Below are 25,014 nucleotides of genomic sequence, written 5' to 3'. Positions count from 1 at the left end.
AGACGATAAAGAACATTTTACAAGGTCTACTTCAGGCTGCCATTTATCTAGGTGACATGCTAATAAAGGGAAGACCAACAAGGAGCACTTAGAGAACTTGGACACAGTCCTTAGATATTTCTCCCAATGGGAATACTTCTTAGAAAGGAAAAACAGGTATTATAGACAGCCCAAGTGACCTAGTGATAATGGGAACTGCAGATGCTGGAGAATTCAAGATAACAAAGTGTGGAGCTGGATGAACACAGCAGGCCAAGCAGCATCTCAGGAGCCCAAATGACCTACTTGGGCTACAGAGTCAACAAGACTGGATTACACCCATTTGGAAGATAAAGTGGGGCAATCAAAGGTGCTCTGGCCCCCATGTCAGTACTGGAAGTTAGGTCTTTCCTTGGGCTGGTGAATTATTGCAGAATGCTCATACATAACCTGGCCCCCATTCTGGCATCTTTGCATGAACTCTTTAAAAACGGTCAGCCTTGGAAATGGTTGCATAGCCAAGCCATACCTTTCAGGGAAGTGAAGAAACAGCTATCATCATTTAAGCTGTTGGCACATTAGCTTCCCAAGCAAGATCAGGTATTGATACGCGATACCTCCCCATACAGCATCAAGGTAGTATTAGGAAAGGAATGCCCACTAGTGTATGCATCCAAGACTTTGGTTAATGCAGAGCGTAAATACGTCCGGACAGAGAAGGAAGATTCAGCGGTCGTTTTTGGAGTCAGGAAGTTCTACCAATACCTTTATGGTTGTACATCTGTAATAATAATAAACCTCAAAACCCTGCTCAGTCTATTTAAAGAGGACAAGGCAGTGCCACTCTTAGGTTCAGACCAAAATCAGCAGTGGGCAACTGAAGGACAGCTCAATACCATCCATCTTCCAATAGTGCGGCAGAAAGCAGGCTTTAACAAATAGCAATAAAGGGAACTGCAGATGCTGGAGAATCCAAGATAATAAAATGTGAGGCTGGGTGAACACAGCAGGCCCAGCAGCATCTCAGGAGCACAAAAGCTGACGTTTTGGGCCTGGACCCTTCATCAGAGATGATGAAGGGTCCAGGCCCGAAACGTCAGCTGTTGTGCCCCGAGATGCTGCTGGGCCTGCTGTGTTCATCCAGCCTCACATTTTATTATCTTTAACAAACAGCCTACAGCTCCACTAGATGCTAAACTGTTCTAGCTCCTATTTGATTGTAGGACCACCCTGCATTGCAACTAAAGGGGTAGCTGAGGCAGAGTTGCTGTTGGGAAGAAGACTCCGCACCAGGTTAAATCTGATCTTCCCGGACATGGGGGTAAGGGGGAAGGAGGGCGTTTTGGCATCAGGATCGTCAGTGCCGAACACAAGACACCTCTAAGCGGGACAGACAATTTACTTTAGGAATGAAGTTTGGTGTAAGAATCACGAGAATGGCCCTGCATGGGTAGGGGGTATGGTTGATGTAAGGTCATCTCCAGTAACCTATAACATTTGGGTAGGTGCGAAGGTCCTGAACAAGCAAACCTGCAAATGGTGCCAGAGCGAAACATGCCCAAATCCTTAACTGCCTTTCCGACTGTTTCGGAACCCATGGGTTCTCCCTCTCCATCAGGCCTTGAAGATGCCTTGGAATCTAAGATAGACACTATAGATACTGCTACCTCAACTCCTTTGCCACCTGAAGAAGAAAATAAATTTCTTCTGAGATGCTCCAGGCACAAGATTTGTGTTAGACATCACCCATTTCAGAGGCAGAATTGGAGGAACCTAACCTGATGCTAAAATGCTACATAAATGAGCTATGAAAAAAAGATGTGGCCTATGTCTTTGAACTCAGTGGGGGAGGGATGTAGTGATTGGAATGAGGTCAGCCAGGTAGACTTCATAGGTTATGAGCTCCCTGACTGGGGCTGTTAATTGGAGCCCTGGCTGATAGATATAAACAGGAACATTAAAGGTTCTACCTACCCTGAGAGCTGGCTCTGAGGGACCTGGATCAGTGGCAAGGACTCTCCACATGTACATAAAGGGTGACTTGGTGATGGGATACTGGCCTTTGTAGAGTTATTTCAGTCCTGATCATTTAACTTCTACAAGTTTCAAAGGCAGCTGTTAGGTGACGAATTTCTTATAAAATCAATTAAAGGGGAAATATGGTATAAAATTTCATGCAATAAAAGTACTTTGTGTAAGAGAGGAAATTACTTACTTGTTAATGGTTTGATTGATGACTGAGGCTCCTGATCTTCTTCATATCAAAATGGTCCATAATTAGTTAGCTATTTAAAGTCTTGCCTAAAATTAAAGAACGTGTTCCTAATCAATTAAGCCTATTTATTAAAGAAATTTATCATGACAGTACTTTTTTCAGTGACAGATTTCGAACACTGCCTGAATTAGCATGAAACAAAGCCTAATAAGGTGGAGAGAGATAATGGGAACTGCAGATGCTGGAGAATTCCAAGACAATACAATGTGAGGCTGGATGAACACAGCAGGCCAAGCAGCATCTCAGGAGCACAAAAGCTGACGTTTCGGGCCTAGACCCTTCATCAGAGAGGGGGATGGGGAGAGGGAACTGGAATAAATAGGATGAGAGGGGGAGACGGACCGAAGATGGAGAGTAAAGAAGATAGGTGGAGAGAGTGTAGGTGGGGAGGTAGGGAGGGGATAGGTCAGTCCAGGGAAGACGGACAGGTCAAGGAGGTGGGATGAGGTTAGTAGGTAGCTGGGGGTGCGGCTTGGGGTGGGAGGAAGGAATGGGTGAGAGGAAGAACCGGTTAGGGAGGCAGAGACAGGTTGTGTGGTGCAGTGGGGGGAGGGGACGAACTGGGCTGGTTTAGGGATGCAGTAGGGGAAGGGGAGATTTTGAAACTGGTGAAGTCCACATTGATACCATATGGCTGCAGGGTTCCCAGGCGGAATATGAGTTGCTGTTCCTGCAACCTTCGGGTGGCATCATTGTGGCAGTGCAGGAGGCCCATGATGGACATGTCATCTAGAGAATGGGAGGGGGAGTGGAAATGGTTTGCGACTGGGAGGTGCAGTTGTTTGTTGCGAACTGAGCGGAGGTGTTCTGCAAAGCAGTCCCCAAGCCTCCGCTTGGTTTTCCCAATGTAGAGGAAGCCGCACCGGGTACAGTGGATGCAGTATACCACATTGGCAGATGTGCAGGTGAACCTCTGCTTAATGTGGAATGTCATCTTGGGGCCTGGGATAGGGGTGAGGGAGGAGGTGTGGGGACAAGTGTAGCATTTCCTGCGGTTGCAGGGGAAGGTGCCGGGTGTGGTGGGGTTGGAGGGCAGTGTGGAGCGAACAAGGGAGTCACGGAGAGAGTGGTCTCTCCGGAAAGCTAACAGGGGAGGGGATGGAAAATGTCTTGGGTGGTGGGGTCGGATTGTAAATGGCGGAAGTGTCGGAGGATAATGCGTTGTATCCGGAGGTTGGTAGGGTGGTGTGTGAGAACGAGGGGGATCCTCTTGGGGCGGTTGTGGCGGGGGCGGGGTGTGAGGGATGTGTCGCGGGGAATACGGGAGACGCGGTCAAGGGCGTTGCGTGGGGAATACGGGAGACTCTGTTGCCATTTGTGGGGATAACCTGGCCACCAGTATCCACTACAAACCCACTTACTCCCACCGTTACCTGGATTAAGTATTCTGGCCCCCTGCTTCCTGTAAAGACTCCATTCCATTTTAAGAGTTTCTCCATCTTCGTTACATCTGTTACAATGATGCCACCTTCTGCAAGGGAACTCCAGAGTGTTCACCTCTTCCTCAACCAAACATTCCCCACCTGCCATCCACATACAGAAGATCATCAGATGTCATTTTCGCCACCTCCAGCGAGATGCCACCACCAGACACATATTACCCTCCCCTCCATTGTCCGTCTTCTGCAGGGACCGTTCCCCCGGGACCCTCTGGTCCGCACTTCCTTCAACCCCAACACCTCCCCACAGTCCTACGGCACCTTCCCCTGTAACCAGCAAAGGTGCAACACCTGCCCATTTACCTCCTCCCTCCCCACTATCCAAAGGCCCAAACGTACTTTCCAGGTGAAGCAACACTTCACCTGCATTTCCCACAATCTAGTCTACTGCATTTGCTGCTCACAATGTGGTCTCCTCTACACTGGGGAAATGAAGCGTAGACTTGGCAATTGCTTTGCAGAACATCTATGTGCTACTCGCAAAAAAGACCCTGAACTACCTGTTGCCTGCCACTTTAACGCACCACTTTGCTCCCTGGCCAACATCTCTGTCTCTGGCTTGCTACAGTGTTCCAGTGAAGCCCAGCGCAAGCTAGGGGAACAACACCTCATTTTCCACTTGGGGACCCTACAGCCCTCTGGACTCAATACTGAGTTCAGTAATTTTAGGGCCTAAACTCTCCCATATCCCAGCCCCTATCCCTCACACCAGCCCTTGTTACCACATAAAAACTGGAAGATCTACGGATGCTGTAAATCAGAATCAAAAACAAAGTTGCTTGGAAAAGCTCAGCAGGTCTGGCAACATCTATGAAGGCAAAAACAGAGTTAATGTTTTGGGCCTGGTGACCCTGCATTCTGAGGAAGGGTCACCGGACCCGAAATGTTAACTCTGTTTTATCCTTCACAGATGCTGCTAGATCTGCTGAGCTTTTCCAGCAACTTTGTTTTTATACCCCATCACCATGGTTGTCAAAGCACTAGCCATGTCCAACCCATCTCCTGCACTTCAGCTCTTAGCCCTTCTCTTTCCTCCTACAACAATGATAGGGCTCCCTGCTCCTCACTTACCAACCCTCCAGCATCTGCATCCAAAGGATCATTAACCACCGCTTCCAGCTCCTCTAACGAGATGCCACCACCAGACACACACATTTATCAGTGTCCTGCAGGGACTTTCCCTCTGGGACACCTTGCTCCATTCCTTCTCCACTCCCAACATCTCCCCACGCTCCCAAGACACCTTCCCATGTCATCACAGTCAGTATAACGCCTGCCTGCTGACTTCTTCCTTCCAAGGCCACACACACACCTTCCGGAGAATCAGCAATTTTCCTGCACTTCCTAAACTTCAGTCTAGTCTGTTGTATTTGCTGCTGACAATGTGGTCTGTTGTATATAGGGGAGATGAAACACTGACTGGGTAACCCATTTACAGAACAGTTGCATTCGGTCTGCAGAAATGGCCCTCAGCTTCCTGTTGCCTGCCACTTCAACACACCATCGTGTTACCTGGCCAACATCTATGTCTCAGGCTTGAAGAACAGCATCTCATTTTCTACTTTGCATTTCATTCCTGCAGCCGTCAGGACTCAGTAGTGAGTTCAACGATGCTAGGGCCTTCCCACCTTCTCCCATCTCCTCACTTCAACCCGACACACCTGACCTTGTCATTACTTCGGTTGCTACCACAGCCAACGCATTGTCAGCCACTAAAGGTCCCCATTTGTAGCTGTCACATTCTCCCAGCTTGACCTTTACCTCTACCTTTATCTACCCAACTCTAGGTCTCTCTTTGTCTCCGGTCTCCAACTCCACCTATAATTTATTCTTCCACCCCACCCCTTCAGTATATATACTCAACTTTTCCTTACTAAAGTCGATTCTGAAGAAGGGTCACTGGACCCGAAATTTTCTCTCCACAGAGGTTGCCAGACTTGAGTTTCTCCAACAATTTCTGTTTGCATTTTGGAAGCTAGTGGATGTCTCTAACAGTATTGAAAGATGAAAACAGTCTCCAAACATTTGGGTTTTTTTTAAGAGTAAGACACTGAAATAGAATGGAACACCAGTTATTGTAATCTGAAGTTTAATTTCATACTGGTATGATCTGTATTGCTGAGGTCTATCATGGGCCAAACTTGGGGGTTGTACATGTTTAACATGATCTTTTCTGTCAACACAAGTTATATTAAGGTTTGAGTAAACTGCCTCCCAGATGTCACTCCATCCTCAGTTTTTGTTTATATTGCTGCTTTATTTATTCTCTTGAGTCATACTATTCTAAATCTGCCAGGAAGTGTCAGAAAATACACTTAGAAATCAGCTCCAATCTACATGAATAATTGAAAATTTACCAGCAACTTAAGGGAGAAAAAATTGAATAATTTTGTGTCATAGCTTCAATGTTGGTGAGGGCAGTTAATGTTTGAGTAAATAAAAAAATCTAAAGGATGAGTTGTCTGTAACCTGATGTTGCAGCACAGATTGGTAGGGAAGGATTCAATGTGGGGTATCTGATCCACATATGCCTACGGATTGATCACTGCTTTTTTTAGATGCCACTTTTTCGTACTTGGGATGAAACAATTATAACAATTCATTTATAGAAAGTTTCTACATGTCCACTAGCAAGAATGAGTCATTTTCCAGATTTGCTGAGACAAACAAGACATCTTCCTCCCACTTTGTAAGATGCCTTTAGTTTTCCGCTTCTCATCCTTTGCTGAGCATATTTGCTGCTTTTAAATTTTTATTGCTGTGGTGTAATCCTTCCTTGCCTCCCTGAATGTCTCCTTCTGTTAAAGGAGCACATCATGCTTTGTTTGTGTCATGGAGTTGCTTCTGTAGTGTGCTAAACTGCTGGGACATTGTATTTTGCCCTGTCTACATTGTGAAAATGGGATTTCAGAGCACTCTTGGCATATGTTTATTTTTCTTAGATACTGTAATCACAGATTTAAAGTAGCTTAGACTTGTGCAGTTGTGATTTTAGTTTTTTTGAGGGACTGTACTCTTAAGATGTTGGAGAGGTAAAATCAGCATAGTCTTAGTAGATCGTGGAGCTTCTGTCTCAGACAGAGATGACTGATGGTGATTTAACCTGAGGGGCACACACCTCAGTTGAGGAGAGAGGTTGAGAAGGAGAGTCCTTTGTGTTAACCTCGGCTAGTGTGGGAACTGAAGTCACACTGTTAGCATCTCTCTGCATCACAACACAGTCATCGATCCAACCGAACTGACCAATTCCTGCTATGTAAGAGAAGGATCTTGACAGATACTAAGGCTTGTAAAGGCACCTGAGAAATATAGGCCTCCAGATCTGTTTCCATCTTGATAACCTGTGATAGTTTCTCGTTGTCATTTATTGTCTGCTTCTGTAGCAAATGGCAGTGCCTCATCAGAATTGATTTGCCATTTGTCGGAAGACACGTTTATATTACAACCACCATCAGTCAAGTGCTAGCAGCAGAACTCCTACATAATGTAACAGTCGTCCTGTTAGGGACACATGCTTAAGTTAGGGTTAAAAATATCTTTTTAAAGTGGGAAACTAATTTAAGTTAGGTCAAACGTGGGCAAGTGTGTGTAGCATTTCAGCAGTTAATGTTACTGGACCGAGTAATCAAGAAGCCTGGGCAAATATTCTGAGACAAAGTTCAAACACCACTAAGACAGCTGAAGAATTTAACTTAAATTAATTAACCACAGTCTGGGATAAAAATTTAGTAGCAGTAATGTTGACCATAATGCTACTGGATCATCATAAAATCTAATTGATTCATTAATATCCTTGAGGTAAAGAAGTCTGCTTTCTTGGCCTGGTTTGTTGTCTATGTAACTGTGGACCCACAGCAATGTAGCTGACTTTTAACTGCTCACAGAAGTAAGCTGGCATGCTATTCAATTGCATTCAAGAAGGTGGCTAATCATCATTGCCTCAAGGGCAGTTAGGATTGGGTAATAATAGTTGTGAATTAATTAATAATATGTGAATTGTGCCAACCAGGTAACTTTATTTTTAGTTTTTGAATATTTTTCTTGTGAATTGAAGATGTGTTAACCCAGCTGGGTATGTAAAATCAATGCACCAGATACCTTATGAGAATGTCCCTGAAATTTATTATCTGTTCTCCTTTTCAGTGGACGGTGGTTGGTCCTGTTGGTCTCCCTGGTCAAAATGCTCTGTCACCTGTGGGGGTGGACATTACATGAGAACACGCTCCTGCAACAACCCTGCACCTGCATATGGGGGAGACATCTGTCTGGGTCTTCATACTGAAGAAGCATTGTGTAACACACAAGCCTGTCCAGGTATGGAGGACAGAATTTGGACTTTAGCAGAAATAAAAGCATATGTTAAGCACTCAGTTTAGAACTAAAATTCCCTTGTGAAGTTATTGTGTTTATTTGCTTTTAATTCATTTGCAAAAAAAAAATATTCCTAACAAATTTCTGATAATGCCTACCTGAGACTCTATTAGATAAATGTGGAAAGTTTTGTTTATAGCTTGCTTATTTTCTCCTGTAGCAAGGAAGAATACTAAATTATATTCTTGTTGAGTGTTAATTTTCAATACCAGTGGAAAACCAATGAATAGTTTTCTTTAATCTTCTTGCTGGTCAGCTAAAACTAACTGGACTTCATAATTCTCTATTACTGTTGATGGGTCATCGGTTTTAAAAGCACAGTGACAGACCATTAAGTACATTAAAGCAAAAACTGTAACTAAGTAGTAAGGATAATGTTGAATTATAATGACTAGAAAATTTAGATTTAATAGCCTGATGGCTCTCAAATTGACCAGAATATAAACGGGACATTAATTGGCATTACTTAAATTAATTTCAGTTAGGACGCAAGCAACTAAGAAAGAGAGTAGAAGCCTGTAACTGGTCAATTTGACTGAAGCAATCAGATCAGAGTAGTGAATTCACAGCTAGAGGCGTGTTTGAACAGAGTGCTGAGAGTTGGGTGACCGTGGGGTTTCTGAGCTCTTTTGAAAAATCTAATTTTGTTTGTGTTTCACATTTAATATTTAACTGTAATTGCACGTTTAAATTTTAAATAGAATCTGAGTTAAGCAGGCGTATGTAAGTTCTTAACCTGAGAAAATGAAAGAAACCAGCTTAAACTGTTTTCTCTGTACCTGGTACTAAACTCATGTTTTATTCTTGATGAGAATAAGTAGAGGCATCTCAGTGCAATGTAGCACTGAGTGTGACTTTGAGTAAAGGAAGTTAGGGGGAAGGTGGTGTTCTTTTCTTTTTCTAACCTTTTCTTCCTGTGGGACTTGGTTTTTATCCTACTACAGTGGAAGAAGCTAGCTGGTTGGTCAGCATATAGTTAAGGTCTATTCGATTCCTACAGTTTAAAATACTGCAGGAACTGGTAGTAACATGAACAAACTATAAAAAAAGTGAAATAATTGATTGAATGAAATAACTAAATAGTCAATCAGGATATAATAAAAATTTTAAAAAACAGGCGATGTGTCACTGTTGTAACACGTGGGACCCCCTGGAAGGCAGTGTGATTGAGGGTAAATGCATTTGTAATATCTGCAGCTCGATCAGCTTTGGCTCAGATTTTGTGAGCTGGATGCTGAGCTACCGTCACTGCGGTAGATCAGGGAAGGGAGGAGAGTTATCTGAACACTTTATTCCAGGAACTGGTCACATCCCTGAGGATAGGATATGTTTAAGTGCATGGACAAAGATCTGGCAAGTAGGTATAATGTGGGAAAATGTGAAATAATCCATTTTGGTAGAAAGAATAAAAATGAAGCATATTACATCTGTATAATTATTGTATTATGTGTTGCATAGTGCAGGCCTAACCTACTCCACTTCTCCTCATAAGATAGTGTCTCCATCCCTACTATCTAGGGAACTAGCTGAGTGAACCTGCTCTGGACTCCGATGCCAGTATATTTTTCCTTAGATAACGGGCCCAAAACTGTTCACGGTATCTGGCTGTGGCCTGACCAGTGCTTTGTTTAGTTTGGAGAAAACCTCCCTAATTGAGTTCTCCCTTCCCTTTGAAATAAAAGCCAACATGCCATTTGCCTTTGTATCAACTGCTGAACTTGGATTCTAGATTCATGCATGAGGAATCCCAAATCCCTCCGTTGTGTGGCTTTCTGCAGTCTTTCTCCACTTAAGTTGTATTCAGCTCCTATTCTTCCTTCTGAAGTCCATAACGTCATATTTTCCCACATTATAGTTAATCTGACAAGCTTTTGCCTACTCACTTAGCCTGTATCTCTGCAAATTCTTTGTGTCAACCTCTCAACTTGTGTTCCCAAGCTGTTTTTATGTCATCTGCAGACTTGGCTATAGCACATTCACTTTTCTCACCCAAGTCATTAATATATATTGTAAATAATTCTAGGACCAGTACTGACCTCTGTGGAATTTCACTTGTTACAGGTCACCATCCTGAAAATGCAACTCCTTATTTCTCCCTTCTCTTCATTAGTCAATTCTGTATTCAAGCTAATATACTACTTCCAAAACCCATGGGCTGTTGTTAAATACATGAATTTGTGATACCTTATCAATCCATTCTGAAAATCCAAATGTAACGCATCCACTGTATCCCTTTATCCAACTTGTTGCCACCTCACAGAATTCTAATAAATTTGTCAGCCAAGATTTCCCCTTCATGAATCCGTGCTGACCATGCTTAATCATGTCCTGTGATCTTTAAAGGGAACATCTTTTACAGTATTATTGTTTGGACTTCTTTTCCTGAAAAAAGCAGATTGAAAAATGTGGAAGCCCAGTCTTTGACTATTTTTTAAGGCTGAAGCATGTAGATTTTTGATAAGGGGGTGAAACAGTAAGTTTCTGAAGAAATGTCACTGGAATTGACACAGTGATTTTGTTTGTCTCACCAGTGATGCATCCATATCTGTGATTGTCTTCAGCAATTTCTGCTTTTGACTGAAACATTAAGGTGGTTAGGCAGGTACATGGAGTTATTATATCAACCATGATCTTAGCGAATGGCGGGGCAGTCTTACACTGCTGTTTGGCTTATTACTGCTCCTAATTCATATGGTCATCTGTATTATTTCAATTCCTGGTCTTCCTTGTGAATGCAAAACCCTAACCCTAACCTTATCTCAGTCCATCCTACTTTGTTCAATCATAAAAAGGTGGGATACCTGAAGACGCTTGAAGGCAAAGGTTCCACAACTTGAGTAATCAAATTGTGATTAATTATTGTACGTTTGAAGATGGCGTGTTCATCCTGAGAAAACACTTACAATTTCTATTTTCTAACACAGATAATTGGTCAGAGTGGTCCGGGTGGTCAGAATGTGAGGTATCGGGTTCACAACATCGCACTCGTCACTGTAAAATCTTATTTCCTGTTGGTTACCAGTGCTCTGAGAATAGCAGTGAGAGCCGAACCTGTGTCTTTGACACCAATTTCATTCCCGGTATGTATTCTTACTGGATAGAACTGATTAGGGTTTACAGCAGACACAGCTCAGAAATAATTAACTCATGCCTTCTCTGTTCATGTTGAATGGTGGTACCTTTCTGAACTATCTGAAATTTGGGAGGCATAATTCAACTTTGGCAAGTATAGAAAATAGACCATTACATTGATACAGACTTAGTAGGAACTGCCGATGCTGGAGAATCTGAGATAACATGTTGTGAAGCTGGATGAACACAGCAAGGCCAAGCAGCATCAGAGGAGCAGGAAAACTTGACGTTTCGGAAGAAGGGTCCTGACCCGAAACGTCAAGCCTTCCTGCTCCTCTGATGCTGCTTGGCCTGCTGTGTTCATCCAGCTTCACACGGTGTTATTTCAGACCATTAAATTGAAGTCTGTTTACAACTGAAAATGCAACCAGCAAATATTTTGATGACTTAAATTTTCAGGACGCAGTTTATTACCATTCACACCCAAATGCCTGAAACGAAACCCTGAACATCTGGGAAAGTTTTTTTTTCAGAAATTTGGTTTGCAAAGCTGAACTTTCCCTGGCTGTACACTTCTCATACAAGATTGAAAATTCAAGACTAAGTCTTTGTGCTAAAATTCCCATAACATTTGCTCCTCTTTACATTTTCTAGTTGTAGGTATGTAATGGCGCTCCTTTTATTTCTTAGGTCTAACTGTACAGGTTTTGTCTTGACCCTTTGCTGGTATAGGCTGATAGTCTTGTGATCATTAGCTCAGGCCTTTGAATTACTCTTTCAGTAATATACAAAGCTACAAAGAGAGACAACCAATAGTGTTTGCCTGTTGGAAATTTCCTTCTCTTCAAATTACACTGCTAAACCCAATTGGCCTGTTAGTCTGAACCTTCAGTCAACGCATTAGTTTTACGCATGATATCACATCCAACAATGCAGCCCTCCCAAAGTTCAGCACCAGATTGTTAGCTGATATTACAGAGGTATTTTTCTGATTCTGTGTTTATAACTTGAAGCTTGTGTTAGGTATTTACACTCAAACTTCAAATGATTTTGACCAAATGTTGGAAAAATTATGCACAAATCAGTCTAAAAATTTGTGTGAACATATCAGATCAGAACACTAAATTATCTCAGTTTGCCGTTCGTATGAAATTGTTTCTGATGTGTGCTGATCTCAGGCAGGATGATTTGAATCAGAAATCATAGTCAAGTTTATACAGTTCATATCGGCACGGTAGTGGCAAAATATCAATTTTAAACTTCATCGTCTGAATGGATTATCTGAGACTTCAATAGACTGAAAAGGACTTCAACAAATGAAAAAATACTGACTTCAAATGGTCACAGCAACAACACGCTCATGAAACCAATGTGAGATAAACAAAGACAGTCTGAATGAAAACTAACGTTTTAGCACAGGCACTGAAACTCAGTCAGGCATTAAGAAATTCTCACCTTCTAATTTTGACGAATTTCTTTATGGAATTTCTGGGTATGGGATGGATCAAGTGAATCAAGCATCTGCTGGGGAACGTGTCAAGATCATTGATCGCAGTATCATGAAAAAGAGGAGATGGTTCAGGTACAGTCAAGGTATATTCACAATAGGAAAAACCAGAAGAGTTTAGAAGATTGAGGGGAGATCTAATGGAAACTGACAAGATAATGCATGGCTTAGAAAGGGTGGATGCTGGGAAGTTGTTTCCGTTAGGCGGGGAGACTAGGACCCGTGGGCACAGCCTTAGAATTAGAGGGGGTAAATTTAGAACAGAAATGAGACATTTCTTCAGCCAGAGAGTGGTAGGCCTGTGGAATTCATTGTCACAGAGCGCAGTGGAGGCCGAGACATTAAATGTCTTCAAGGCAGAGATCAATAAATTCTTGATCTCACAAGGAATTAAGGGCTACAGGGAGAGTGCGGGTAAGTGGATTTGAAATGCCCATCAGCCATGATTAAATGGCAGAGTGGACTCGATGGGCCGAATGGCCTTACTTCCACTCCTGTGTCTTATGGTCTTATGGTCATAAGGAAACAAAACTGGAATTAGCATTGTGACTAAGATGAAGCATAAAAACAGTGTACAATGAGTGCTTAATGTGAGGATATAGTACAAGTGAGAACCAGGCTTGAATGGAGAAAGTTTAGAGTGAATATTAGGAAAAAGAGGGCTAAAGAGAGACTATATGAAGAGAGCTAACTTACCACTTCAGGTAGGTGATAACCCATAAACTCTGGTCAGGTCAGCATTGACTGAAATGATAACTCTGATTTGCTGCATGGATACTGCCTGTCCTGAGAAGTATTTCTGGCATGAACTGTTTTTATTTCTTCGATACCTGAACGTATCACAGAGATGTGTTGAAATGTTCATTGAGCAGGTCTACCAACATCTTCTCAAGACAACTAGGGATGGGCATAAAAGGCCAGCGTCACAAATATCCTGAGAATGAATTATCCCAAAACACTTCTTCAATGAATTAGATTTCGTGGTTAATACTCTTGGTGGCATTTACTCCACCCTGAAAACAAGTTTTTTAAACTGAAAGTTTCTTCGGATAAAGTTTGGCATTTGACTGAACCTGAGTGAAGAATTGTACTGGAACACAGCAAAGCCTTATTCTAACACCCACCCATCTTTTGCTACTGTGGTGCTGAATTCTCGATTGTAGCCATGATGCTGTGGAGAGAAGGCGAGAAACAGCTGGGTGTCACCCCACATGTGGACAAGAAATTTAGAGTCTGTACTGGACCACTGTTTCTGGTTGATTTAAGAGCTTATTTGTGTACTACGAACAGAAGTATTGTGTGGCATTCACTATTACACATTTTGTTGTGTGGGTACTTCTGCTGCAGACAGACACAGGCTCGGTGTACAAATATCAGGATTCACAGATATAAAGTTTCAGGTAGTTCTTCATTAGCCACATGGAAACCTAGGAACTTTTAAAATAAAATATTTCATTTAAACTAGTGATGTAGTTTGAAATCGAGAGGACAAAGTAATGGAAGAATGAAGGAATAAGAAAAATACACTGGTGCAGCTACGTTGAAAGAGGAAACATCATCCGGCAGCTAATCACTTATTCCATTGGCTACATATAATAATTGCATCTCCAGTTAAACCAGGCAAGCTACCCACAGAAATTCAAATGAGACTGCTAGCAGATATCTTTGTTTATGTAGAGCAAATTACTGCCGATGCTGACATCTGTACTGAAAACAAAAATGCTGGAAATTACAGTGGGTTAGGCAGCATCCTTGGAGAGGCAGGAAAATAATATTTTGAATCTAGATGACTATTCATAGACCACCTAACCCAATGAAGGAGCGCACTCTAAAAGATTGTGATTTTAAATAAACCTGTTGGACTATAACCTGGTGTTGTGTACTTCTGCCCTTGTCTTATGTCATCACAGAACACTCATTCTGCAAGGAAGGATACACATTATTAATTATACTTGTTTATCTGGTGCAACTCTTTAAAAAAAGTATCAGTAAATATGCATTAAAGAATGAAAATCATTAAATAAAGTTTACTCAGTTTTGGGCTCCTAATCTAATTTTATCTTCTTAGCAGCTTTACCTCTGATTTGCTCCCTTCACACATATGTTCATTTCTTGTGGGGATATGACATTACATCCACAAAAGTCATCCAAATGACTACTGTGGATGTGTGTACCTTCTCAGTTAGCACTGCCAGACTATACAATTGAGCAGCCTACCACAGCCAAGCCCACATTTGTCCTCTCCTAATGTCATCATATTACAGACCCCAAGATGTAAAAGATCCCATTGCAGTGTTGTGAACATGACCACCCTGGAATCTGCATGGTTTAAGCAAGAACATATTTTATGTGAGCATATGCAAAGAAAAAGCTTTAAGTTTACCAGTCAATGACTCAATTAAATAAACTCGCTGGGGTGTCAAGAGAGTTTCTTGACAATATTTCAAAACATTTTCTCTACTGAAATTTTCAGTAAGCATTTTAATTATTATCAACTTTTTTTAAATTTTTTTCCCTTAGAAGTGAATATTGCCAAGTCCAGCCTGGGTGACAGAAGATGTGGTGGTAAGTGTTGATTCTCTAATCCTGCTTTTGATGAATATTCTTGATGAAGTTCACACTTACTTAATGAGTATTTATTTTCTTGTTTGTAAAATTCTTTGCAGAATTCAACACTTTCCATATGATTGCAGTGGGTTTGAGCTGCTCTATCTTAGGCTGTCTTTTAACATTACTTGTGTATACCTATTGCCAGCGATATCAACGGCAGTCCCATGATGCCACTGTCATCCATCCAATTTCTGCAGTTCCCCTCAACACGAGCATCACAAACCATGTCAATAAACTTGATAAATATGATTCGGTGGAAGCAATTAAGGTGAGACATTATAACTTTAAAGTATAAATTGAACGTTTTACTGTCTTCCTGTATGTAATACATTGCCACTTAACTAAACAAATATAATTAAACTTTAGAGTCTGTGAAACTTAACTGTTAATATCAACATTTTTCAATTAACATGAAATTAAAGAAAAACATAATAATATTAGAATGACTGGAGTATGTAGATTTGAAATTCTTAAGCTTGAAAACCACTGAACAAAATGGTAAAGTTCTTGTTTTTCTCCGAATTAACAAGCCAGACATTGCAACCAGAGGAACTGTGTGACCAAAGCCACATTCTTTTAACGTTGCTAGTAGATTGGCAGCTATGAAGCAGAACAGGCGTTTTTTTTAACTAAAATACAAATTTCACCCTGATAAGAAAGATCATTTGATTGGAAGTGTTTTACAAACCTAATGGCAGTACTGAAAACTCCAGTAACTTCTCGTGCAGGGAGCTTTGTTCAATGTATGCATACGTTAGTTCTTTATAGTACCGTGGCAGTAATTTTTAGCTTCACTCCATGGATAGTAATGTGGCAGAATCAATCAGCTTACTGTTACCTTCCACTTACATTTACATTCCATGGAAATGAATGTCATGAAAATCAGGCAAGTTCTAGAATGACGAGTAATCTCTCTACTCTGCCATATTATCTCTCAGATTGAAAATTCCTCTTCCTGTAATTATTAGATAAATGAAGAGAAGTATTTATAGAAGTGTAAAGAGTTGTCAATCTGTATTCCTAGATTACCATTCAAAGTTTTGACTGGAAGATACATTAATTAGTTGGTGGTGATGAAGAGATGCAGGGATTATGCAGGAGACGAGGTTGAATCGTAAACAAGGGGATGTTTGAAAGACTCTACAGTCTAGTATATGTAAGATCAGCTCTGTGTTAGCAATAAATTTGTTGGATCATCTTAGCCATTAACAGATAGTTAGGGCTAGCCCAGAAATTTCATGTGCCTTTATACCTTGACCAAAACCAGTTGGCTTTCAGATCTGCTTCAGCATCAAGATTGAAAAATGAGTTTCTGGCCATGAACAGTGCAATCATTTCAAGAGTTAAAGAAGAAACCCCAGAAAGTTTGAGATAGTAAATGATATAATATTTATAGATGTATTAATAAGTAATATCTTTATTTTCCAGGCTTTCAACAAAAACAATTTGATCCTTGAGGAACGGAATAAATACTTCAATCCACATCTTCATGCAAAATCTTTTTCCAATACCTATTTCACAGATTTCAATATGTATGATGACTATTAGATTGGTAAATTGCTCAACGCAGACTAGTCTACTGATTAAAGATCCCTCTTTCAGTCTGGATTGGAGATGAGGCTGCACTAATACCTACAAACTTTTGTCCCTGCCTTTTGACTGTCTAAAACGTAAACGCCAATGACAACGCTTGAAAGGATCAAACACAGAAATGAATTCCAGCTAAGTTGGAATTTAGTTGCTCTGTTCTGCTGTGCTAGAACTAAGGACTATACCTTCTATCAAAGAAGTTTATCTTGCAGTGACTAAAGAAACACAAACAGTGCCTGTGGACGGAAGATCCTCATTTGATGAATTTTGTGTGTTTGTGTTTTCACCAGTCCGATTCAATTATATAACAAAGTAATGCGAACATTAAAACTCAGCTCAGATGTATGCAGTGCAGAGGTGGGAACCAAGCCCTAACAAATGGAGTTTCTGAGCTGTCCCAATGAGACTGTTGCATTTTCTGTCGTATGTGGTCGGGAATATTCAGCTGTATTGACGTCTGTCACTTCATGCCATTCCAAAGACCCTGTCAATTGCAACTTGTAGAGCAGCATCTGTTCTTTTACATTATTTCTAAGATCGTTAGAAGGTAGACCTTAAGTGCATCAGTGTTCTTGTCTTGTTTCGGGGTGATCTCCATTGTCTGTTGTGTACTTATTGACCAGTTTAAATTCACTGTTTGAGAACTCAGACAATCATGAAATATTTTCAGTGTGAGATTTACAAAACTGTAAATAACTGACAACATATGAATAGTACAAATGATTAACTAGGTAGGTTTGGCTCGTTAGTGAAGTCAGTGCCCATTGTCAACAGCATTAATAATGGCAATTTAAAAAAAAAAGTGGCTTTTATACAGGCCCCATTAGCTGTGAATATTTGTAGCTTTTGCAGATTTTAAGCTATTAATTTATCCTGTTCTTGCTTTGTATGTTGAATTTCTTTGTTAATTACAGATTTAAATGGTTTCTCACAAGTCTTCTGCATGTGATATAGTACAATAGTTAGAAAGTTATTTTCTGCCTGATGTTTGAGATTTATAAGGCTACTGTCATTTGTGTACAGTTATTTTGCCAAATTTCCAGCAAGAACAGGTTGCAAGATTCAATTTCTTTAACAAATGAATTACCTGAATTTGAAAGCCATAAGATATCAATTGGCATTCATCATCCACTACCTAGGATATTTGACCATTTGTGGATGTTTAGTTTCTTCTATTAACACTGCTTCAAATATTTACATTGGAGTCCCACAGATTAGTGCAATCAGTAATCTGGTTGTTTTAACTGGGTTAATAAATGTTTTAAATATTTCATGTGGATATTTTATATGAAAGCGTTAGGCAGCCTGCTGTCAGATATCAAACTCTAAGCTATTTGTCATAATTTTAAAAGACAAATGTCAGCATAATCAGAACAGCAATTAAAACAGGCTGTGTTTATTTTTCCCACTATAACAACATATAATTCATGGCATTTTCCTCCCTAAAAATGCAAGATGGGCTAAAAAATTTTATTACAAGTTTAGGCAGTAGCATTTCTTGCTGAACTTCACCACCAATCCGCTAATAAAATCACATTGTAAAATAAAGTCACATTCTAGAATACTAATCTATCGCTAAATAATCTTTATCTTTTCTGTATTTCGATTGAGCAACATCTGAAATTCCAAAATTTAATGATTTTGTTTTTTGTCAGTCCTTGAATACTTGAAAGCGTAACTGATACTTGTGTATTTGAAAAAAAGTGATGTGCATTATTTGTACCTTTCTGCTGCACCAAATGCAGCCTCAGTGAACTATTTGGCATGGTTTATGCAGTGTCGTCATTAAATGGTTTTTAACACTGAAGTAGTAGCATGCCCAGCATGCAGTGGGAGCTATGTTTGAAATGGCCTCAGAGATTAGCCCTGTCCATTTGTTTAAATGACAGAAAACTGCAGGGAGTGATGACCTCTCACTTTATTTCCCAATGTACACCTCAATTCTCATTAACTTTTGTTATTAGCACCAACTTGTAAAATGTATCCATGTGACCTGAGAAGCAATAAGTGGACCACCCACCCCTGCAGGCAATGCAGAAGATCACAATTAATCTGCAAATAGCCTTTCAGATAAAAACAAAGCAGCATGTTACATGAGATAACAAGAAATTCAGAAATTTCTGAAGAAGGGTCCAGGCCCAAAATAACAAAGTGTGGAGCTGGATGAACACAGCAGGCCAAGCAGCATCTTAGGAGCACAAAAGCTGACATTTCGGGCCTAGACACTTCATCAGAAGGTCAGCTTTCCTGCTCCTCTGATGCTGCTTGGCCTGCTGTGTTCATCCAGCTCTACACCTGGTTATCTCAGATTCTCCAGTGTCCGCAGTTCCAACTATCTCTGAAGCAGTATGTTAAGTAGTGTCCAAGATTTGTGAGTTTCAGGGTGATTCGGGGTGAGAGTAAGGGTATTCTGGGGTAGGTGAAATTTAGGTCAGATGCTAAAAAAAATCCTTTACTACAGAAAGCAATCAGCAGATACTATGTGGTTTTAGTAATACGATTGAGGCAAGGCAAATGGTTGAAAAGCCTTCCTCATCTGAACCAATCTGTGATGTTGGCATCCTTCAGAGTGCTACATTTTTCAGGTTCATTACAACATCATTCATTACAAGTAAATGAGGCATTAGCCAGTAGTATTTCTAAACTAAAAGAGGAAATTCAAACCTTTATCAATGCTAAAGAAAATAAGACGATTTAGTTACCTCACTGTAGCGAGTTTTGATGCAAAAAGAATATTCTAGTTTTGATATTTTAGTGGGACCTACTTCACACTTTTCAGAATTCTTAAGAGAAATATTGGCAACAGTTGGAGGTTAAATGTATTAATAGAAGATGAAAGAATATCTGCTGCAATCTTATTTAACATCTGCCTACTAAAAACATTCCTAGAAATGAAATTTTAGAATCGTGTAATTCTACAGTTGCATTCATGTTATTAAGTAAGGACTTTTATTTTACTAAAATAAACAGGAATTTAATTCCCATTAATATGACAGAACTTTTAGATGCTAATTTCTTCACAATTTTAGTTGTATGACAAAGCTTAATGATTTTACATGAATAGCTGTTACAAAAGGCTGAAGATTGTATAAGAATGATGCAATATAAGGTAACGATATTATGGATGAAAGTCAGGAGAACTTGATTAATTGACTGAGCAAGTGTTATTTTTAAAAGTTTTTTAAAATATTCTTTTAATTGTCGATTTAATATTTTAAATTCTGGTAGTTTCCTGTCACGAATTTGATTTTTTATCTTAGTTTTTACCCATCATTAAATATTATCATTGTTAACTATTGTTAAATGATTAAGCTCCAGAGGTGCTATGGTCTCTATGTAAATGAAGAAAACCCCTGTAGATAATCCCAAATATTGTATTCATTGAGAATATTTTTGGAGAATTCTTGCTGGGGAAAATAATCATCTGAAGGGTTGAAGCTTATGGAAGCCCTTGGTAAGGGTTAGACAAAGGCATTTCTACTTGCAATGCCACATGTACAAATGTGCCCAATTATTTAAATCCATGGATGTTGGATGATGTCCTGCCAAATCTGAAGGTGTTGCCAATTATTATTGTTAGCTGTATGTATTGGCTACTTTTCAAGCAACTCCTTAATCTGGCTTTAATTAAGGCTCAATCAGGTTAAATTAATTATCATATTAATTCCATCAAATGTTATAGCTCTAATTGTCTGAATATATTGAGCAGTAATTTCAGCTTTTCTCATGTTCCAACTGAACAACAGATTTACAATTGCTTTCTAATGTAGTACATTTTTCTTGGTTGGAACCTTTTTGCTGTGGTTATTTAATTATTCACAAACAAAATGTGCTGCATCAGTTGTCCTGTGCTCAGGTTATATTAGAACTTTAAGTGGGAAATAGCATGTTACTTAGTGGACTAATTCTTAGCTTTCAGCATTGCACGCTAAACTGGTAGGAGGAAATTGATGTCAGTAGAAAGTGAAATTGGACAGGGGTGTACATTAAGCCACCACTTTGTGATTGACACTGAAAGTTTTGCTTTTATTAGTGGCAGCATTACTCTTAAGATATATTGGAGAAAAACCTAACCAGTTTACAGTTTGTATGGACCTAATGAGCATATCAAAAATAACACTTTTGGTGCCTTTGTTCAGAATGACTGAATTGAAATCACAGCGACCACTAGCAGTCCCACTATAAAATTCTAAATAACTTTCCATTGCATCAAAGAATGCTCATGTTAAGTTGAGAACATATTTTCAAAAGAAACATTACCAGAATCCATAGCTTTTGTTCCAAAAGTTATAGTTTTCAATTTCAAGCAACCTGTTCCTCAAATGCCAAATGAGCTATTATTTTCCTCGACAGTTCAGAAACAAAGCCACTAGTGAGCAGACAATGCATTGAATTTGGAACAGTTCCTTCAAGAAAAAATAATTTGAGCAAAATCAATGAAATGTTCATATAAGAAGGCGCTGTGCTGGTTTTCAGATGTAATATTCCAATATAAAACATCCCTTGAAAAAGATAGTATTCTAGATTGATTTCTGTGGGCAGCTTGGCAGTTGCAGCAGTTGAGCTTCAGGTGACTATTTATTAAGATCATTTTAGAATCACTGATGATTTTTGATTATGGCGTGATTTCTTGTGTGTTGGTGAAGTTTGCTAACTCTGTGCCAGAATGCTGAATCAGGCAGTGAAGTGGTCAAGTCCAGCTCTCAGCTGATGATTCTAGATGCAATCCTATTCTGTAGATGTACTTTCCAATTCTGTCACTGACAACTCACCTTCCCAGTTAAGTGAGGAAATTGACTAATGGTTAAAGCACCAGAGACCCAACGGGTAGCTGTGGGAAGAAATTGAATAAGGAAATGGTCTTTCCTCTCCCCTGAATAGATACCACTACAGCTATGTTTAAAAAACTTTGGGCGACTGGAAAAGTTTGCTGAAAAATGGTAAATGCTCTGTCCATCAAGTGTGATTTGTGTACAATGTAATATGTATTCAGTGTTTTTCAGCATGTCCTCATAATGTAAAATAATTGTATTATATTTTTGTACTTTAGCTCAGTGTAAATAATGTTTCTTCAACAAAAAACATATGTGACCATCAGAAATAAAAGTGTTTGTAAATATATATCTTTGTCTCATGAGCAAGAAGCAAACAGATATGAGAGAAGAATGAAATGTGGATGACAAAGGACAACAGAGTTGAAAATGAAAACAAAACAAAGATACCGGGTGTCCTGAAACACACACAAACAGAAATTCAGAAACCTTTTAAGAAGGGTCCCTGGATTTGAAATGTTAACTCTGCTTTCTATCCACAGATCCTGCTGGATCTGCTGAGTATCTCCAGCGATATCTGAGTGCTAAGAATTAGCTTGTTTTGGATTTTCTTTTACCTAACAATACTCTAGATTTTTGAATAATGTTCTTTCAAATAAAGGTGTATGTCGGAAATTCTTAACGCTGATGATAGCGAAAATGAGAACACACAGAATTGGAGGTAACCTTGTGACATGCATCAGTAAATGGTTAGTATGTAGGCAATAGAATAGGAATAAGAGGGTTTGTTCTGATTGGTGCTATGTGGCATGGGTCAGAATCAACTGCATTTATCACATTTTGAGGTTTTCAGATAATGTTTGGATCTTGATCCCTTAAGTTAGTAGTGCAGTGGCAAGAAAGAACTTCCATGGAGTGGACAATCGAGTATGGTGGGCAGAACAGGGACACAGGAAGGATTACAGTGATGTCTGTTCAGCAGCCCCACAAAGAGAGGCAAGCTCTGCTCCAACATGGGGAGACCTTGGGGATGCCTCATAATGAATGTCCTGATTAAGGTTCTGAAAAAAGTTTTAAAAAACTATGCCCATGCTTCCAAGGATCCTCAATATGAACAGAAGCCTCCAGTAGTCCAATGATCTCCCACTGAGAGTGAGCTGGCATCAGTATGGTTACTGGGGCATTGAGGACTCAGCAAATGGCAGCTTCTCAGTATGCCGACATACCAATATGAAAGCAGATGACTGGCTAAGAGAGGTGAATTTGAATCAAAACTAAATTAAAATTTGACATCTATAAAATCCCTAACACCGATTTACCGTCTGAAGACATGCAATTCATTTTATTGAGCTACCGGTCCAAACAAACTGCTTGATATTGCATTGATAACTGTCACATCATTAAAAATATTGTTTATGCAAGACTAAGTGTTGCAGTAGGTGTATTGGGCAGTTAATGTGTAAATCCAGAAAGCTGTCAACTTTTGAGAAAAGAGGCACGAAGCTGTGAATATGAAGAAAACATAGTTACGTAAAATGATCAAAACATTTGCAACTTTTGATATACATTTTAATCAAACCTATTGGCCAATTTCCACAAACATGACATGTCGATAACGTGCTATTATATTTACATTTGGATTAACCCAATGTATTAGTGAATGGAACAGAAAGATTTTTTTTATGTCTTGTGCAATGTCCGAAAAGATTGACCAGGAATGTATTCAAGTTGGATTGCATCTTGTTGATAACAGTTATCCTTATTAGACTTTTTTTTATATGTACTATTTTATTAAAGTAATATAATTTATTTTTACTTACAGTTCAAAGTGGTTAACATTATCAACAGTGCCACTATCTTTCAGTAAACAGTCTCCAAATACCAGGATAAATTGTGGAATATGAAATCAAGGAAGATATGGGAGTGACATTTACACAGGGTGCATCATACATACACCACAGCCTTCCTTAATTAAACGCCAGCAGGAAATTCACTTTGAAACAAAATAACTTTCTCAATCTAGACTAACATCTTCACACTGACCCAGCAGCACTATGCTGTGGGTTGGAGATTGACTGAAATCTGTTTCAAACATTTGTTTAAACATCTGTGACTCTCTTTGAACAAAATAACTGGCACCAACATGTACTGTATGTGGCAGACATGGTTTTACTCTTTGACTTCAGTACCTCTGTAAATGGTTTCTTGAGTGCTCGGTTTTGCCGGTTTATTTTACTTTATTCTTCACAAACCATAGTTAATGCAATTCTATATTCCCTGCCATGACACACACAACGTCCCTGACAAGGTTCATTGCCCAGAACATTGAATTAGAGGCTCTCACCTGGATTTTTGCCAAATTGGATCAGTTCATCAGCCCTTTTAAAAATTGTAGGCAAAAGCCGATTCCAGGATTACAGTCTTTATTCCTGTTTCCATCAATCTTTGCCAGCAGAGGACAGGGGTGCTGGAAGCATTCCTCCTGTGTGGAGCCTTGCTGCCCCTCTTGGATCAAATCCAGGGGTAAGCAGTCCAACCATTGTGCAATTTTTATTGTCGGGCTAATTTGATAAGAACACAGGAGCACGACTGCACTTCAAAGGGATTGTAAATCAAAGCACAGGTAAGTGATCGTGTAACTTTTACAAATGGGGGAATTCAAAGAAAACTCTTTGAATGTGTTCATTTCAGTTTTCAAAATGCAAAAATAATTGCTCTCTCAGTTTCAACAATGAAATGCAATATCATAAGTTAGATGTGTTTTTATTCCATTAGTTGATTATAGGGCCATCGTCTTGAAAGGGAAGAGTAACATTACATTTAACAGCATTATGCAAGTGTTGGAATGCTTTAGAATACTTTCTCCCCAGGAGTATGCTATTATGTATTCAAAACTTAAGAAAATGAGCTTGGCAATTGTTAAGTCTCAAGAGCTGAAGTGATTTAAATCCCTGACCATCTAAAACTGAGAAGACAAATAAAGTGTAACTTTCACTCAGAGAAATGAAAATCTAGTCTAATCAGAAAAGTGTTAAATAAGTAGAGATCTACTCTTGCGATTTCTATAGGTTTCGATTTCTGTGACCTGAAATATTTTGTTATTAGAACTGAGCCCATTCTGAATACTGCACTGAGTTTCAGAAGTTACATGAGCACATACCTGTGGGTGGGGGGTGGGGGGAAGGGGGTTGCTGTGTAGATGCTTTGATTATCAGTTCTAAGAGTTTATTAAACATTTACCAATCTTTGTGGTTGATGTTGTTGCAACAGATTGACAATTTAATGGGATTTACATATTTGGATTTTTTTGAATAGATACTTTAAATAAGAAGTGTTTAAATGATAGCTCTGTTGGATTGTTAGTTGATGTTTAATGTTAATTTCAAAGACACAACTTTA

At 39.6% G+C, this 25,014-nt stretch overlaps 1 protein-coding gene across 4 annotated transcripts in view; it reads left to right on the top strand.

The window, feature by feature from the left end:
- Nucleotides 1-21,935, top strand: part of sema5a (sema domain, seven thrombospondin repeats (type 1 and type 1-like), transmembrane domain (TM) and short cytoplasmic domain, (semaphorin) 5A) — a 182,402-nt gene extending 160,467 nt beyond the window's left edge. For all 4 annotated transcript variants that reach the window (XM_059655291.1, XM_059655297.1, XM_059655289.1 and 1 more), the window contains 5 exons: nt 7,837-8,007; nt 10,989-11,144; nt 15,164-15,208; nt 15,310-15,521; nt 16,682-21,935. In XM_059655291.1, the coding sequence (XP_059511274.1) occupies nt 7,837-8,007; nt 10,989-11,144; nt 15,164-15,208; nt 15,310-15,521; nt 16,682-16,801 (704 nt within the window). In that variant the 3' untranslated portion in view covers nt 16,802-21,935. The remainder of the gene's footprint in view (nt 1-7,836; nt 8,008-10,988; nt 11,145-15,163; nt 15,209-15,309; nt 15,522-16,681) is intronic.
- The last annotated feature ends 3,079 nt before the right edge of the window (nt 21,936-25,014 follow it).

The sequence above is a fragment of the Stegostoma tigrinum genome, chromosome 2 (assembly GCF_030684315.1).
Source record: "Stegostoma tigrinum isolate sSteTig4 chromosome 2, sSteTig4.hap1, whole genome shotgun sequence".
Lineage (NCBI taxonomy): Eukaryota > Metazoa > Chordata > Chondrichthyes > Orectolobiformes > Stegostomatidae > Stegostoma > Stegostoma tigrinum.
Note: the sequence above shows the minus strand (reverse complement) of the source record. Positions and strands in the feature narration are given on the sequence as shown.